The sequence below is a fragment of the Carcharhinus amblyrhynchos genome, chromosome 2 (assembly GCF_965287045.1).
Source record: "Carcharhinus amblyrhynchos chromosome 2, sCarAmb.v2.hapA, whole genome shotgun sequence".
Lineage (NCBI taxonomy): Eukaryota > Metazoa > Chordata > Chondrichthyes > Carcharhiniformes > Carcharhinidae > Carcharhinus > Carcharhinus amblyrhynchos.
Genome location: NC_137325.1, coordinates 137,556,812 through 137,575,717, shown reverse-complemented (window position 1 = coordinate 137,575,717; position 18,906 = coordinate 137,556,812). Strand labels below are relative to the sequence as shown.

Sequence of the window (18,906 nt, the reverse complement as noted above, 5' to 3'; positions counted from 1 at the left end):
CAAATCCATTGCCACGTAGGGCACCTACTTCAGTGTTCCCGCTCAAGCCACCATCCCCAGCATCGAAGCATTGACTATGTTCAACTCGCTCCATTGGGCAGGTACATCGTCTGCATGCCCAACATAAGACTCCCGAACCAATGCTTTACTCAGAGCTTCAACATGACAAATGAGTTCCAGGAGGACAGGGAAAAGACTTCAAGGAAACCCTCAAAACCTTCTGGAAAATGTGCAACATCCCACTGATACCTGAGAATCCCTGGCCCAAGTCCACCGAAAATGGAGGAAAAGATTTGAGAATGAGCTGAACACCTCAAGTTTCACTGCCGTGAAGCCAAGCATTGATAACAAAAGAAGTGCATGGCATACCGGGATCCCCACCCACCCGTTTTTGCAACCACCTTCTTCCCACCTGTGACTGCATGTGCGCCACCCATTAGACTCCTCAGTCACATGAGAATTCATTTAGTCAAGAACATCCCTCGTACATGGGATTTAATGGGATTGAGACTTATTGATAGGCCTGGTAGGTATGGATATGATCGGCGCAACTTGTGGGCCAAAGGGCCTGTTTGTGCTGTAGAGTTCTATGTTTTATCCCTGAATCCGTGGGACTGCCTAAGAAACTAAAAATGCTGCAGAATGCTGATAAACTTGTGCCAATGTGGATTATGGTGCAAAAGAGAGGGAGAAAGTTGGGAGAATGAGGAAAGAAAGAGTCTTAATACCTTTAATAGTTAGCCTCGCCTCAGATTTTGATTTCCCTGCAATAAACTGCAGCAAGCCAGTCATCTTACAATTTGTTCTTTTCAGAGTTAAACGATGAATAGTGCCACGATGTTCAATGTCCACATCTTCAGAAGCATGAAGAATTTCACCATTCAGTATCCATTTTGGAGGCTTTACATCAGCTATTGATATCTCGCACTCAAAACAGGCATCATTTGGCTCTGTTACTTCCACATCACTTAGCTGTTTAATGATGGCAATTGATTGCTCTGTAAAACATATTTAAAGAAACATGATAAAAGTTCATTCTTTTTGAATACTAAAATGTACATAAACCATTACATTCCACAAAAGAACCAAAATTCATCCTAACAGTTGGAATAAATAAATAGCTATACTTGTTAAAATCATACCAATTACAGAAATACAAATTGAAAGATATAGGGGGCGATTCTCTCTGAACCTGTTGGAGACAGCATGCTGAGTGGGCCACTGCACATGCATGATCTGTCCATGGGCACACTGGCCCACTGATTACTTCCCCGGACCACTCCCACCTCACCCCCATCCCCATCTCCATGACCCCATGTCATCATTGGTTACAGGTATAGTGCCGGAAGACTGGAGGATAGCAAATGTTGTCCCCTTGTTCAAGAAGTGGAGTAGAGACCATCCTGGGAATTATAGACCGGTGAGTCTCACTTCTGTTGTGGGCAAACTTTTGGAAAGAATTATAAGGGATAGGAGTTATAATCATCTAGAGAGAAATAAATCGATTAGGGATAGTCAACACGGTTTTGTGAAGGGTAGGTCGTGCCTCACAAACCTTATCGAGTTTTTTGAAAAGGTGACCAAAGAGGTGGATAAGGGTAAGGCAGTTGACGTGGTGTATATGGATTTTAGTAAAGCCTTTGATAAGGATCCCCATGGTAGGCTACTGCAGAAAAGGCAGATGCATGGGATTGATGGTGATTTAGCAGTTTGGATCAGGAATTGGCTAACTGATAGAAGACAGAGGGTGGTGGTTGAAGGGAAATATTCAACCTGGAGTTCAGTTACAAGTGGTGTACTTCAAGGATCTGTTTTGGGGCCACAGCTGTTTGTCATTTTTATGCATGACATAGATGAGGGTGTAGAAGGATGGGTTAGTAAATTTGCTGACGACACCAAAGTCGAAGGAGTTGTAGACAGTGAGGATGGATGTTACAGTTTGTAGAGGGACATAGATAAGCTGCAGCGCTGGGCCGAGAGGTGGCAAATGGAGTTTAATACGGAAAAGTGTGAGGTGATTCACTTTGGTAAGAGTAACAGCAATACAGAATATAAGGCTAATGGAAGGATTCTTGGTAGTGTTGACGAGCAGAGAGATCTCGGGGTACATGTGCATAGATCCCTGAAAGTTGGCACCCAGGTTGTTAAGAAGGCGTACAGTGTGTCAGCTTTTATTGGTAGAGGGATTGAATTTCGGAGCCGTGAGGTCATGTTGCAACCGTACAAACTGGTGTGGCTGCACTTGGAGTATTGTGTACAGTTCTGGTCACCGCACTATGAGAAAGATGTGGAGGCATTGGAAAGGGTGCAGAGGAGGTTTACCAGGATGTTGCCTGGTATGGAGGGAAGGTCTCATGAGGAAAGGCTGAGGGACTTGAGGTTATTTTCATTAGAGAGAAGAAGGTTACGAGGTGACCTAATTGAGGCATACAAGATGATCAGAGGGTTAGATAGGGTGGACAGTGAGAGCCTTTTTCCTCGGATGGTGATGGCTAACATGAGGGGACATAGCTTTAAATTAAGGGGTGGTAATTATAGGACGGATGTCAGAGCTAGGTTCTTTACTCAGAGGGTAGTAAGGGCGTGGAATGCCCTGCCTGCAGCAGTTGTGGACTCGCCAACTTTAAGGGCGTTCAAATGCTCAGTGGATAGGCATATGGATAACATTGGAATAGTTTAGGTTAGAGGGTCATTAGATTGGTTCCACTGGTCGGCGCAACATCGAGGGCCGAAGGGCCTGTAGTGCGCTGTAATGTTCTATGTTCTATTCCTAATCACCAGCCTCTGTGACTCCCACCCTCATTTCCAGCCCTGATCACCACTTCCACACGTCCAGCCTGACTCCCCCTTCCCATGTTCAGCCCCGACTCCCTCCTGATAACCAGCCCCGATTGCCCCCTTCCTCCTTCTCGCACCAATCCCTAATGCAGAGCAAACAGCAGAAGCCTCTCCACCACTGATCGGCCACACCCCTAGGCTAGCAGTGCCAGGGGCAGCTCCCTGCTCCTGGTATCCTGAGGGGGCCTTAATGGCCTCTGTCCCCACCAGCAGGGTAATCAAGCCAGCTTTAACTGTGTTATTGGGAACCTCACCCAGTGGGATAGGAGACATAAGACAGCCGGAAGATACCATCCTGGGCTCGCGAATGATGTTTCCATATTGCAAACACCCTGATGCTGATTTCTGGCACAAGACTGATTACATTAAAAAAATGAGGCTGGGAGAGTTGTGAGTTCCAGAAGCCAGTTGCAACTCTCAGTACAGGTCCCCTGCTGATATCTTCTGGCCCACTGTGCTACTTGAGCAGCACAGTGGGCTGGGAAAATCAACACCCCACCCCACCCCCATAATTATTAAGAAAGATTTTGATTTGGTGTAGTTTAACCTTTTGCACCAGCATGGCATGAGGAACCTTTTCAAATGCTTTACTGAAGTCTATGTAGACAATATCCACGGCCCTTCCCTCGCCTATCATTACTGTCACCTCCACAAAAAAAACTCAATCAAATTAGTGAGGCATGTCCTCCCTCGTACAAAACCATGCTGTCTGTCACTATTAAGACCATTCAGTTCTAAATGTGTATAGATCCTATCCTTAAGAACCTTCTCCAACGATTTCTCTATCATTAATGTCAAGCTCACTAGCCTATAATTACCCGAATTATCCTTGCTACCCTTCTTAAATAACGGGACAACACTGGCTATCCTCCAATTCTCTGGAACCTCACCTGTCGCCAACGAGGAAACAAAGATGTCTGTTAGAGGCCCAGCAATTTCTTCTCTTGTCTCCCTCAAAAAATCTTACAATTTGCATTATTTAAATCATGTTTTTCAGCTCCACTCTTAAGCCAGAATTTTCTAGTCTGCCAGGCTGGTGGGATCTTGTGGTCCTGCCACTGTGAGTGGAGATTTCACTGGCCAGTCTTAGTGATGACAAAATAGTTCAAAAGTAGCATTTTAAATTGTTTTTTCATTACCTTCCACATATAACATTGCTGTAGTTTTGTCATCTGTGGCATCACATATGTAGCTACCTTCATCTTCAGAACTGACAGTATTGATTATGAGCTTCCTGTACACATCATCACTCACAATCTCATATTTTTTACTGGGATGAATCGCTTTGCCTTTGTAATACCATTTGACAGCAGCACTTGGCCTGGAAACCTTGCACTCAAAAATTACACGATGTTTCTCGATACCAATTTTCTCTTTTAAGGGTTTCACAATTTTAACTGGCAATTCTGAAACAGATATAAGAGCAACTGTTGATACCTAAATTAAAACCACAAAACAGTAGAGCTGACCATTAATACGATTTTACAGTCAGAGCTAGATATTGTTAGCCTTAGCATTCGAGGCACAGTCATTACAATGGAGAAGAACAATTAGGTGAATAAACAATCTGTTATTTTCATTATAGAGTTACAACATGTAATATTTTGAAGACTACTGCGAAAGTATTTGTAGGCAGCACCAAGAGAGCACTAAAATATTACAGCCTTATTCTTCAAAACTACAAAGTGTCTCTTAAAAGTTTTACCTTTAACTCGAAGAAAAGCTTTGGAAGTCGTACTTTCTGCAACAAACTTGATCTCTGCAGCATCTTCAGTTTTTACTGATTTAAAGAGCAGAATATGGGCCCTCCCTGTGCGCAAAACACAAAATTGTGTGCTATATATCAGCAACATGGAAATAAATAAATTGCATATTTTCAAACCAGATTTCCTAGTCATTTCTTTGCTTATATCTTAACTTTTTTATGCTGCTACTTTCTGTAAAAGAGAGGAAAGCAATTCACTAGCACCATTCACCTGCCCTTTAGCTCTGCAAATGTTTTCTTTTCAGATAATGCTCCAATTTTCATTTGACATCCACAACTGAACCTGCCTTCATCACACTTTTGGGCAGTGCATTCCACATCCTAGCCACTCTCTAAATAAAAAAATATTTTTGTCCTGTCATCATTGCTTCTTTTGTCCTTACCTTTTTCACCTTAAATTGGTGTCCTCCGGTTCTTGATCATTTCACCAACTTGAACAGTTTCTCCTAAAAACACGGTCCAGACCCCTCAATGCAAGTATATCTCCCCTTAAGTAAGGTAACCTAAACTGTATGCTAAAAAGAATACACTTATAATAGTTGTAGGCAGATTAATCTATTTTTATATTCCACTCCCCTTGCAATAAAGGCTACATTTCATTTTTGATTATGTGTCTCAACTGCTTGTTCTTTCCACATGACATGGATTGCATGTTTTTCTTCGGAAAAGATGCAAAATGTTCATTTAATACTTCAACATGAGTCTGACCTCCATGCATAAATGATCTTTTGATTTCATTAGCAGCACTACTTCTTCATTCACTGTTCTTTTACTATTATATTCCTATAGAAAAATGTTGGATTCCCTTTAAGTTATCTGCAGTCTTTTATATTCTTGCTTTGCTTCTCTTAATTGTTTTTCAAATCTCCTTTGAACCTTATTATTGGAAGAAATAATTTGAAAAATAGCTTAAGCCTATTCTAATACAATTCAAATTAAAATTAAAACAAATTAATATTAAAAAATTCTACCTTCCTGACGGATTTTTATGTTTTCCCCAGCCTTGATTTTTACACCATTCTTAAACCACTGAACATCAACCTCATCATGAGAGATTTCACATAAGAAGGCAGCACTCTCTTGTTCAATCACTTCAAGGTCCTCCAAGGGTCTGATTATTTTGATGTCACGTGCTAAAAAAATAGAAGTCAAAAAGTCAAAACTACATCTTTTTAAGGAAAATTATATTTCTACTGACCATATGTATTTGTCAACAGTGAATACACTTCAGAAGTAAATCTGAACATGAAGCACTGAGAAACACACTGTTGGCATGAAAGTCGATATTTTAAAGCAAGATCATTCTTTACATGTTTGCTACAACCTTGATTTAATTGGGAGGAGAAAATATTCTAACACATTCAATAAGTCGTGGTAATGATGCATGACTTATATGCTATTTGGATGCTACTACTATTATTAAATACTTAACCAGTCAAGACTGCACAGTGATGACAGGCAATAGCTTTATGATCTCAACCCTGTAAGTGGGACCGGATTGCCTCTACGCTTACTACAAAGTAAGGTATTTTGTAAAACAACAAATGTCCCTTTTTGTACTCTTGAGAGAGACTAAATAGTCTGGGTCTATAGTCCTTGGGGTTTAGAAAAGTGAGGGATGACCTTATTCAAACATAAAAGATTCTGAGGGGGCTTGGCAGGGTAGGTGATAAGATGTTTTCACTACTGGGACAGTTTTGAACAAGGGAACATAGCCATAAGATAAAGGTCGATCATTTAAAACTTGTAGGTTTAAGGGGCAAGGTTTAAAGGAGGTGTATGAGGTTAAGTTTTTTTTACACAGAGGGTGGTGGGTGCTTGAAACTCACAGCAGGGGGAGGAAATAAAGCAGATACGATCGTACGTTTTAAGGGGCATCTGGACAAATACATGAATAGGATGGGAATAGAGGGATATAGTCCTCGGAAGGGTAGGGGGTTCTAGTTCAGTCTGGAAGCATGGTCGGTGCAGGCCTGGAGGGCCGAAAGGCCTTTTCCTGTGCAGTAATTTTCTTTGTTCTTTTGTTCTTTATTCACTTGACCCTAGTCTCAGGGGCTTAGCAGGGTAAATGTTAGGATTATGGGAATAAGGTCTGAGTGGGATTGGGGTCAGTACAGGCACGATGAGCTGAATAGTCTCCTTCTGTACTGTAGGAATTCTATGATACAAATTAGGTTCAGGAGGAGGCTACTTGCCCCCTTAAGCCTACTCTGCCATTCGATAAGACCATGGTTGATTTGATGGTAACTTCAACCCCATATTCCTGTCTACTCCGATAACCTTTCATCCCTTGTTAATCAATAATCTATCAAACTCTTGCTTTAAGAATATTCAAAGATTCTGCTTCCACTGCCTTTTGAGAAAGAGTTCCAGAGACTCACAATCCTCTGAGAAAAAAATTCTCCTCACATTCACCTTAAATAGGTGACCTCTTATTTTTAAAGTGACCCCAAGTTCTAAATTGTCCGACAAGACGAACACAGGAATGGTTTATCTGATTCTGACTAACACGTCTGTACTATTCAGTAAAGCTTCAGCATTCTGCAGTCCTAATGGTGCCTCGTTCATTAACCTTAGCATTTATCTAATCTCAGGTTGGATGCTACAGTACGGGGAATGCTTCAACCTCATGTGGTTTGTGCTCCCATCTCATGAATTCTTTGATGGAGCCAGGATGCGCCTGAGGTCCAAACGAGTCACAGTGGTTACCTGCTGCCTCACAGTACCAGGGACCCAGGTTGATTCCTGGCTTGGGTCACTGTCTGTGTGGAGTCTGCATGTTCTCCCCAGGTCGGCGTGGGTTTCCTCCGCATGCTCCTGTTTCTTGCCACAGTCCAAAGATTGTAGCTTAGGTGGATTGGCCATGCTATACTACCCCTCCACCCTGAAACAAGTGCCAGAGTGTGACTAGGGGATTTTCACAGTAACTCCATTGCAGTGTTAATGTAAACCTACTTGTGACAAATAAATAAACTTTAAAAAAATCCTCTCCACATTCACCCTTCAGGATCTTAAGGTTTCTGCCATATACATGCATGGTTTCCTTCACAAAGTGATTGGCCACCTTCATGGTGAGCTATATGCAGCAGACCACTATGAATACCAGAGATGTACAAGGATTTGCATATTATCACCATCACCACAAACCTTATGAAACAGTGGCTTGGCCGAGAATGGAACCAAGCACCAGAAGTCAGCACCACGTTCTCAGACCCTCAACTGATAAGGGAGGTAGAGCTCCTCACTGAAAGGGAGAAGAGGCAGATGCCATAAGCACCAGAGGGCTCCAGTCAAAACACTCTCGGTGTGGACAGCGGCTCTTCAGCTCCTCTTCAATGACACCATGGAATGTCTCACTCAGAGCCATGGTAACAGACGAGACTCCTAGACTTGTGCAGGGGGCCCTTAATGTATCAGGGCCTTCCTGGCCTCAGGCAACTAGAGGATAAGGGCTAGGGTGATCTCAAACCATAGGCCAAGAAGACCAGTAGGCTACCTCCACTTCATCTGAAAGCATGTTGGGAACACCACATGGCAGCACATGGGGGAGTTTTGAAAAGGCAAATTATCTGTATTTGGGGTTTCTTGAAAAATTTATAGCATAATTAAGTTTCTAGTGTCCCAAGGCCTTTGTTCTTGCATTTCTTGGGATGGTTTGTTTGGATTTCAGGAGTATCCTGGCTCCATCAAAGAATTCAAGGGGTGAGAGCACAAACCACATGAGGTTGAGGCATTCCCCATGCTGCAGCATCCTACCTAACTGGGATTAGATAAATGCTAATGTTCATGAACGAGGAGGCACTAGAACTGCAGAGTGCTGAAGCTTTACTGGATTGTACAGACGTAAGCTTTCGGGGTTTGTCCCTTCGTCAGGTGAATGGAGAATTCTGGCCTCAGACAGAGTATATAAAGCACAGACAGTTTACAGATTACTGATTAGAATGCGAATCTTTACACCTAACCTGCTGTTCAAGTCCTAAAGTGGCCGACAATGTGAGTGGAAGGAGCACTGATCACAGGCTAAAGAGACGTGTATTGTCTCCAGACAGTACAGTAAGTGAGGTTTTGCAAACCCAGGCAAGTCACGGGGGTTACAGATAGCGCGACATGAACCCAAGATCCCCGTTGAGACCGTCCTCATGTGTGCGGAACTTGGCGATCAGTCTCTGCTCAGCGACTCTGCGCTGTCGTGTGTCGTGAAGGCCGTCTTGGAGAATGCTTCCCGAAGGTCAGAGGCCGAATGCCCGTGACTACTGAAGTGTTCGCCAATAGGAAGGGAAGAGTCTTGCCTGGTGATTGTCGAGCGATGTTCATTCATCTATTGTCGTAGCGTCTGCATGGTTTCCCCAATGTACCATGCTTCGGAACATGCATGGTACATTGGGGAGACCATGCAGACGCTACGACAATGAATGAATGAACATCGCTCGACAATCACCAGGCAAGACTGTTCCCTTCCTGTTGGCGAACACTTCAGTGGTCACGGGCATTCGGCCTCTGACCTTCGGGTAAGCATTCTCCAAGACGGCCTTCACGACACACGATAGCGCAGAGTCGCTGAGCAGAGACTGATAGCCAAGTTCCACACACGAGGACGGTCTCAACAGGGATCTTGGGTTCATGTCGCGCTATCTGTAACCCCCGTGACTTGCCTGGGTTTGCAAAACCTCACTTACTGCACTGTCTGGAGACAACACACGTCTCTTTAACCTGTGATCAGTGCTCTTTCCACTCACATTGTGGGCCACTTTAGGACTTGAACAGCAGGTTAGGTGTAAAGATTCGCATTCTAATCAGTAATCTGTAAACTGTCTGTGCTTTATATGCTCTGTCTGAGGCCAGAACTCTCCATTCACCTGACAAAGGGACAAACCCCGAAAGCTTGTGAGTTTACTATCAAATAAATCGGTTGGACTTAAACCTGGTGTTGTCAGACTTTTTACTGTGTTTACCCCAGTCCAACGCCGGCATATCCACATCATTGTACAAATGTGTCAGTAAGAATCAGATAAACCATTCCTGTGTGACTGCATCCCAAGCAATTCTTGTAAGTATAGAAATGCATCTTGCCTGGAATCACTATAGGGTCTCTCGTTATAGAGTCACACAGGACAGAAAGAGGACCTTTGGCCCATCATGTCTGCGCCAGCAATTAGCATCTATCCATTCTAATCCCATTTTCCAGCACTTGACATATAGCCTTGTATACTGTGGCATTTCAAGTGCTCCTTAAATGTTGTGAGGGTTTCCGCCTCCACCACCCTTTCACACAGTGAGTTTCAGATTCACCACCATCTGGGTGAACTGGTTTTTTTCTTCAAATCCCCTCTAAATCTCCTACCCATTACTTTCAATCTATGTCCCATGGTATTTGCCCCTTTACTAAGGAGAAAAGTTTCTTCCTAACTACCACCTTCATAATTTTGCGCACCACGATCAAGTTTTCCCCCTCAGCCTTCTCTGCTCTGAGGAGAATAACCCCAGTTTAACCAGCCTCTCTTCATAGCCGAATCTGTTTTAGTCCTCTCACCCTTTCCAATGCAATCACATCCTTACTGTAGTATGATGACCAGAACTGCACACGGTACTCTAGCTGTGGCCTACCAAGCATTTTAACCTCCCTGCTCTTATATTCTATGCCTCGGCTAGTAAAGGCAAGTATCCCAGATGCCTTTTGCATCATCTAATCAACACATCCTGCTGCTTTCAGAGACCTATGAACATGCACCTGAAGGTCCCTCTCATCCTCTGTAGTTCCTGGCTTACCATTCATTGGGTATTCCCTTGCCTTATTAGAACACAGAACATTACAGCACAGTACAGGCCCTTCGGCCCTCAATGTTGCGCCAACCAGTGGAATCAATCTAATGACCCTCTAACCTAAACTATTCCAATATTATCCATATGCCTGTCCAATGACCATTTGAATGCCCTTAAAGTTGGCAAGTCCACAACTGCTGCAGGCAGGGCATTCCACACCCTTGCTACCCTCCGAGTAAAGAACCTACCTCTGACATCCGTCCTGTATTTCTCACCCCTCAATTTAAAGCTATGTCCCCTCGTGTTAGCCACCACCATCTGAGGAAAAAGGCTCTCACTGTCCACCCTATCTAATCCTCTGATCATCCTGTATGCCTCAATTAGGTCACCTCTTAACCTTCTTCTCTCTAACAAAAACAACCTCAAGTCCCTCAGCCGTTCCTCATAAGACCTTCCCACCATACCAGGCAACATCCTTAGTCCTCCCAAAATGTATAACCTCATGCTTTTCAGGATTAAATTCTATTTGTCACTGTTTTACCCATCTGACCAGCCCGTCAATATCATCCTGTAATCTAAACATAAGAACATAAGAAATAGGAGCAGGAGTAGGCCATCTAGCCCTTCGAGCCTGCCCCGCCATTCAATAAGATCATGGGTGATCTGTCGTGTCTCAGTTCCACATTCCCACCCTCTTCCCATAACCCTTAATCCCCTTGCCTATCAAAAACCTATCAACCCACGTCTTAAATATAGTTAGCGAGGCAGCCTCCACCACTTCAACGGGCAGAGAATTCCAGAGATTCACCACCCTTTGAGTGAAGAAGTTCCTCCTCAACTCCGTTCTAAACCGCGCCCCCTTTATCTTGAGGCTGTGCCCCCTAGTCCTACTGTCTTTTTTGAGCGGAAAGAGTCTCTCCACCTCTATCCTATCCATCCCATTCATCATCTTATACGTCTCAATGAGATCTCCCCTCATTCTTCTAAACTCCAACGAGTACAAGCCTAGTTTATTCAGCCTCTCCTCATAGCTCAACCCCCTCAACTCCAGTATCAGCCTAGTAAACCTCCTCCGCACTCCCTCCAAGGCCAAAATATCTTTGCGCAGGTGCGGCGCCCAAAACTGCACACAGTACTCCAGCTGCGGCCTCACCAATGCCCTATACAGCTGCAGCAAGACCTCCCTACTTTTATATTCAATCCCCCTCGCTATGAAGGCCAGCATCCCATTCGCCTTCCTGACCACCTGCTGCACTTGCAAGCTGGGTTTTTGCGACTCATGCACAAGGACCCCGAGGTCCCTCTGCACCGTCGCCTGCTGCAGTTTTTCGCCACGTAAGTAATAATCCTTCCTACCATTCTTCCTACCAAAGTGGACCACCTCACACTTGCCAACATTAAATTCCATTTGCCATTTCCTGGCCCATTCACCCAGCCTATCTAGATCCTTCTGCAGACTCTCCACACCCTCCGCACAATTTGCCGTTCCCCCAATCTTGGTGTCATCAGCAAATTTCAACACCCTACACTCGGTTCCCTCCTCCAGATCATCTATATAAATGGTAAAAAGCTGAGGCCCCAGCACCGACCCCTGGGGCACTCCACTAGTCACCATCCGCCAATCCGAATAGCACCCGTTGACCCCCACTCTCTGCCTCCTATTTGACAACCAATCCTCTATCCATGCTAACACCCTACCCCCAACTCCATGTCCCCCGACCTTCCGCAATAACCTCTTGTGAGGTACTTTGTCAAACGCCTTCTGAAAATCCAGAAAGACCACATCCACCGGCTCTCCTCTATCCACCGCCCTAGACACATCCTCATAGAGCTCCAGTAAATTTGTCAGACACGACTTCCCTTTAATGAAACCGTGCTGCGTCTGCTCTATCAAGCAATTCCCTTCAAGATGCCTCGCAATTTCCTCCTTAATGACGGATTCTAACATTTTACCTACCACAGACGTTAAACTAACCGGCCTATAATTCCCCGCCTTTTGCCTGGCACCCTTCTTAAACAACAGCGTAACATTAGCCGTTTTCCAATCTTCCGGCACTTCCCCGGAATCCAGTGACGTCTGGAAAATAACCACCAAGGCATCCACTATCCACTATCCAGTCCTACCACCTTTCCATCGCTAACACCCGGCAAATTATTCACGTCCTCCTCCGTGAAGACAGAAACAAAAAAGTTATTCAATACCTTAGCCATATCCCCATCCCCTACCACTAGGTCCCCTTTCTCATCCTCTAAAGGACCAACGTTCACCCTAGCCAGCCTCTTCCTTTTTATATATTTATAAAAACTCTTGCTATCCTTTTTTATATTAAGCGCTAGCCCAGCTTCATAGTTTCTCCTACCCTTCTTTATCAACTTCTTTGTCAATCTTTGTTGACATTTAAACCTCTCCCAATCCTCTTCTCGCCCACTACTCTTAGCTACTCTAAATTCCTCCGCTTTTAATTTAATACTTTCCTTCACTTCCTTCGTTATCCACGGCTTATTACCTCTCCTCCTACGGTCCTTTTTGACCATCGGAATAAATTTCTGCTGAGCACCAAGAAAGATCTCCTTAAAGATCCTCCACTGCTCCTCAGCGGACCCTCCCTCCAACGCGCTCCCCCAGTCAACATTCGCCAATTCTTCTCTCATCCTACCGTACTCCCCTCTATTCAAACAAAGTACGCGTGTCCGGGAACCCACTTTCTCCTCCTCCATCTGCACCAGAAACTCCACCATACAATGATCACTCTCTCCAAGAGGATCCTTCACCGCAAGGTCCCTAATTCTACCCGCCTCATTACATAGCACCAGATCCAAGATAGCTCGCTCCCTCGTCGGCTCCAACACACACTGTTCAAGGAAATTATCCCGGCAGCATTCCAAGAACTCCTCCTCGAGCCCACCGCGTCCAACATGGGTCGACCAATCAATATGCAGATTGAAATCCCCCATAACTACGGCCGTCCCATTCCTGCACGCTGCACTTATTTGCGCGGTAACAGCCCGCCCCACCTCCAGATCATTATTCGGGGGCCTATAGACGACACCCACCAGCGTCTTCCTCCCTTTGCTGTTCCTAATCTCCACCCACAATGATTCCACTTTCTGCTCTTTGGCTCCAATATCATCCCTTGCTACCACCTTGATCCTATCCTTAATCAGCAGAGCTACGCCACCCCCTCTTTCCTCCCGCCTATCCTTACTAAACACTTGATAGCCCTGTACATTCAGCTCCCAGTCCCTGACACCTTGCAGTCACGTCTCTGTAATGGCCACCAGATCGTATCCATTTGTGCTGATCTGCGCCACCAGCTCATCCGCTTTATTCCAAATGCTTTGTGCATTCAGATAAAGTGCTTTCATCCCAGCCTTCACCTGGACCCTATTTGCCGTAACGCCACCAACCATACTCACGCCCCCTACTCCCTCTATTATTGGGACATCCTCGGCCTCTTCCCTTACCTGTACCCTATCCTTAACTTTAGACCTCGTAATGTCACCTACCCTTGCACCCTCCTCCCCCCTAATTAGTTTAAAGCTCTGTCTACAGTCCTCCTTACTCGATTTGCCAGCACTCTGGTCCCAGCACGGTTCAGACCAACCCCATCCCGCCCGAACAGGTCCCACCTACCCCAATACTGGTGCCAATGCCCCATAAATTCAAACCCATTCCTCCCACACCAATCCCTGAGCGCCTTCCTGACCACCTGCTGCACCTGCAGGCTGGGCTTTTGCGACTCATGCACAAGGACCCCGAGGTCCCTCTGCACCGTTGCATGCTGCAGTTTTTCGCCAAGTAATAGTCCTTCCTACCATTATTCCTACCAAAGTGGACAACTTCACACTTGCCAACATTAAATTCCATTTGTCAGTTGCTGGCCCATTCACCCAGCCTATCTAGATCCTTCTGCAGACTTCCAACACCCTCTGCACAATTTGCCGTTCCAGCAATCTTGGTGTCATCAGCAAATTTTGACACCACACACTCGGTTCCCTCCTCCAGATCATCTATATAAATGGTAAATAGCTGGGGCCCCAGCACCGACCCCTGGGGCACTCCACTAGTCACCAACCGCCAATCCGAATAGCACCCATTGACCCCCACTCTCTGCCTCCTATTTGACAGCCAATCCTCTATCCACGCTAACACCCTACCCCCAACTCCATGCCCCCTGACCTTCTGTAATAGCCTCTTGTGGGGCACCTTATCAAACGCCTTCTGAAAATGAAGAAACACATCTACCGGCTCTCCTCTATCCACCGCCCTAGACACATCCTCATAGAACTTCAGTAAATTCGTCAGACACGACTTCCCCTTAACGAAACCATGCTGCGTCTGCTCTATCAAACAATTCTCCTCAAGATGCCTCACTATTTTCTCCTTGATAACGGATTCTAACATTTTACCTACAACAGACGTTAAACTAACCGGCCTATAATTCCCTGCGTTTTGCCTGCCACCCTTCTTAAACAACGGCATAACATTAGCCGTTTTCCAATCTTCCGGCACTTCCCCGGAATCCAGCGAGGTTTGGAAAATAATCACCAAGGTATCCACTATCACCTCCGCCGTTTCTTTCAGAACCCTTGGATGCATTCCATCCGCTCGTGGGGACTTGTCCACAATCAGTCCCTCCAGTCTGTCGAGCACTGCCTCTCTAGTAACAATAATGTCATTCAGGCCCTCCACTCCTACCATCGCTAACACCCGGCAAATTATTCACGTCCTCCTCCGTGAAGACAGAAACAAAAAAGTTATTCAAGGCCTCAGCCATTTCCCCATCCCCTACCACTAAGTCCCCCCTCTCATCCTCTAAGGGTCCAACAGTCACCCTATCAGCCTCTTCCTTTTCATATATTTATAAAAACTCTTACTATCCTTTTTTACATTAAGCGCTAGCCCAGCTTCATAGTTTATCCTACCCTTCTTTATCAACTTCTTCGTCATTCTTTGTTGATATTTAAACCTCTCCCAATCCTCTTCTCGCCCACTACTCTTAGCTACTCTAAACGCATCTGCTTTTAATTTAACACTTTCCTTTACCTCCTTCGTTATCCACGGCTGATCATCTCTCCTCCTACGATCCTTTTTAACCATTGGAATAAATTTCTGCTGAGCACCAAGAAAGATCTCTTTAAAGATCCTCCACTGTTCCTCAGCAGGCCTACCTCCCAATGTGCTCCCCCAATCAACATTCGCCAATTCCTCTCTCATCCTGTCATACTCCCCTCTGTTCAAACAAAGGACACAGGTCCGGGAACCCATTTTCTCCTCCTCCATCTGCATCAGAAACTCCACCATACAATGATCACTTTTCCCAAGAGGATCCTTCACCACAAGGTCCCTAATTCTACCTGCCTCATTACATAACATCAGATCCAAGATAGCTCGCTCCCTCGTCGGCTCCAACACACACTGTTCAAGGAAACTATCCCGGCAGCATTCCAAGAACTCTTCCTCAAGCCCACCACGTCCAACATGGGTTGACCAATCAATATGTAGATTGAAATCCCCCATAATTATCGCCGTTCCATTCCTGCACGCCGCATTTATTTGCGCGTTAACAGCCCGCCCCACCTCCAGATCATTATTTGGGGGCCTATAGACAACACCCACCAGCGTCTTCCTCCCTTTGCTGTTCCTAATCTCCACCCACAACGATTCCACTTTCTGCTCTTTGGCTCCTATATCATCCCTTACTACCACCCTGATGCTATCCTTAATCAGCAGAGCTCCTTTTTCCTCCCGCCTATCCTTCCTAAACTCTTGATACCCCTGTACATTCAGCTCCCAGTCCCTGTCACCCTGCAGCCACGTCACTGTAATGGCCACCAGATCATATCCATTTGTGCTGATCTGCGCCACCAGCTCATTCACTTTATTCCGAATGCTTCGTGCATTCAGATAAAGTGCCTTCATCCCAGCCTTCACCTGTACCCTACCTGCCGGAACGCCACCAACCTTACTCACGCCCCCTACGCCCTTTATTATTGGGACATCCTTGGCCTCTTCCCATACCTGTACCCTCTCCTTTACTTTCGACCCTGTAATTTCACCTATCCTCGCACCCTCCCCCCCCCCAATTAGTTTAAACCCCTATCTACAGTCCTATCTACACGATTCGCCAGGACTCTGGTCCCAGCACGGTTCAGACCAACCCCATCCCACCTGAACAGGTCCCACCTCCCCCAATACTGGTGCCAATGCCCCATAAATTCAAACCCATTCCTCCCACACCAATCCCTGAGCCACCCACTCACTTCCTTAATCTTATCAACCCTACGCCCGTCTGCACACGGTTCAGGCAGTAGTCCAGAGATAACCACCTTGTCGGTTCTACTTTTTAATTCCATTCCCAGCTTTTCATACTCCCTCCCCAGATCCTCAGTTCACATTTTGCCTACGTCGTTGGCACCCACATGTACCACAACGACCGGATTCTCACCCTCCCACTCCAGGTTCCTCTGCAGCCCAGATGCGACATCCTGGACCCTAGCATAAGAACATAAGAACATAAGAAATAGGAGCAGGAGTAGGCCATCTGGCCCTTCGAGCCTGCCCCGCCATTCAATAAGATCATGGCTGATCTGTCGTGGCTCAGTTCCACTTTCCCGCCCTCTCCCCATAACCCTTAATCCCCTCTCTTATCAAAAACCCATCAACCCGCTTCTTAAAAATATTTAGCGAGGCAGCCTCCACCACTTCAACGGGCAGAGAATTCCAGAGATTCACCACCCTTTGAGTGAAGAAGTTCCTCCTCAACTCCGTTCTGAACCGCCCCCCCTTTATCTTGAGGCTGTGCCCCCTAGTCCTACTGTCTTTTTTGAGCGGGAAGAGTCTTTCCACCTCTATCCTATCCATCCCATTCATCATCTTATACGTCTCAATGAGATCTCCCCTCATTCTTCTAAACTCTAACGAGTACAAGCCTAGTTTATTCAGCCTCTCCTCATAGCTCAACCCCCTCAACTCCGGTATCAGCCTAGTAAACCTCCTCTGCACTCCCTCCAAGGCCAAAATATCCTTGCGCAGGTGCGGCGCCCAAAACTGCACACAGTACTCCAGCTGCGGCCTCACCAATGCCCTATACAGCTGCAGCAAGACCTCCCTACTTTTATATTCAATCCCCCTCGCTATGAAGGCCAGCATCCCATTCGCCTTCCTGACCACCTGCTGCACCTGCAGGCTGGGTTTTTGCGACTCATGCACAAGGACCCCGAGGTCCCTCTGCACTGTCGCCTGCTGCAGTTTTTCGCCCCGTAAGTAATAGTCCTTCCTACCATTCTTCCTACCAAAGTGGACCACCTCACACTTGCCAACATTAAATTCCATTTGCCATTTCCTGGCCCATTCGCCCAGCCTATCTAGATCCTTCTGCAGACTCTCCACACCCTCCGCACAATTTGCCTTTCCCCCAATCTTGGTGTCATCAGCAAATTTCGACACCCTACACTCGGTTCCCTCCTCCAGATCATCTATATAAATGGTAAATAGCTAGCACCAGGCAGACAACACACCCTTCTGTGCTCTTTGTCATTGTGACAAAGGACAGTGTCAATACCCTTAACCACACTATCCCCAATTACCACTACATTCCTTTTCACCTTCTCTTTGCCTATGTCCTGTGTCTGCATCACTGTACCGTGTGCAGTTTGCTCACCAGCCTCACAGCCCTCGTTCTTGTCCACACTGGAAGCAAGAACCTCAAACCTGTTATGCAGATTGAGAGACTGAGGCATTTGGTCCCCACCCTCCTTCCTCCGGTCCCCACCCTCCTTCCTCCTCTCAGCAGCCCCCTCCTGTTCCTGACCCTTAGAGTTAGCCAGTCTAGGGGGGGGTGGATGTCTCTTGCACCCCATTATCAATGTCACCCTCCCTCCCCCTGATGAGCCTCAGTGTCTGTAGCTCAGAGGCCAGCTCATCTACCTTGAGCTGGAGCTCCTCCAGCAACCTGCACTTACTGCAGACATGGTCACTGGGAAGGACCCTGGGGTCCACCAGCTCCCACATCATACAGAAACAGCGCATCACATGGCCCTCCATTATTCCCTGTAGTAAAACTGAACAACAATTTCAACGCAAACTTACCTGGCCCTTTTCGCCAAAGCCCTTAGATCCTAAGCCCTAGTAGCTCACTCTGCTAAAAGCTTTCCTCCTCACTATTTACCACACCACCAATATTTGCTTCACTTGAAAACTTACTGATCAAACCCCCACATTCCTGTCTACATCATTTATGTAGACTACAAACAGCATGGGTCCCAGCATCAATCCTTGTGATGCACCGCTGGACACAGGCTTTCAGCCACAAAAGCAGCCTTCAACCAACATCCGCTGCCTCCTGCCAATAAGCTAATTTTGGAACCAATTTGTCAAATTGCCCTGGATCCCGTGGGCTCTTACCTATATTATTCACTTTGAAAGCAAAAACAAGAAGGCAGATTACTAGCTGAATAACTGTAAATTGGGAGAGGGGAGTGTGCAGTGGGATCTGGGTGTCCTTGTGCAACGCTCACTGAAGGTAAGCATGCAGGTACAG

General features: G+C 46.0%; 1 protein-coding gene across 1 annotated transcript in view; it reads right to left on the bottom strand.

The window, feature by feature from the left end:
• Positions 1 to 18,906, bottom strand: part of obscnb (obscurin, cytoskeletal calmodulin and titin-interacting RhoGEF b) — a 696,366-nt gene that overhangs the window by 488,181 nt on the left and 189,279 nt on the right. Inside the window, exons 18-21 of the mRNA XM_080214757.1 lie at positions 5,575 to 5,736; positions 4,544 to 4,648; positions 3,978 to 4,244; positions 729 to 998 (exon numbers count right to left, since the gene is read on the bottom strand). Coding sequence (XP_080070883.1) covers positions 729 to 998; positions 3,978 to 4,244; positions 4,544 to 4,648; positions 5,575 to 5,736 — 804 coding nt within the window. The remainder of the gene's footprint in view (positions 1 to 728; positions 999 to 3,977; positions 4,245 to 4,543; positions 4,649 to 5,574; positions 5,737 to 18,906) is intronic.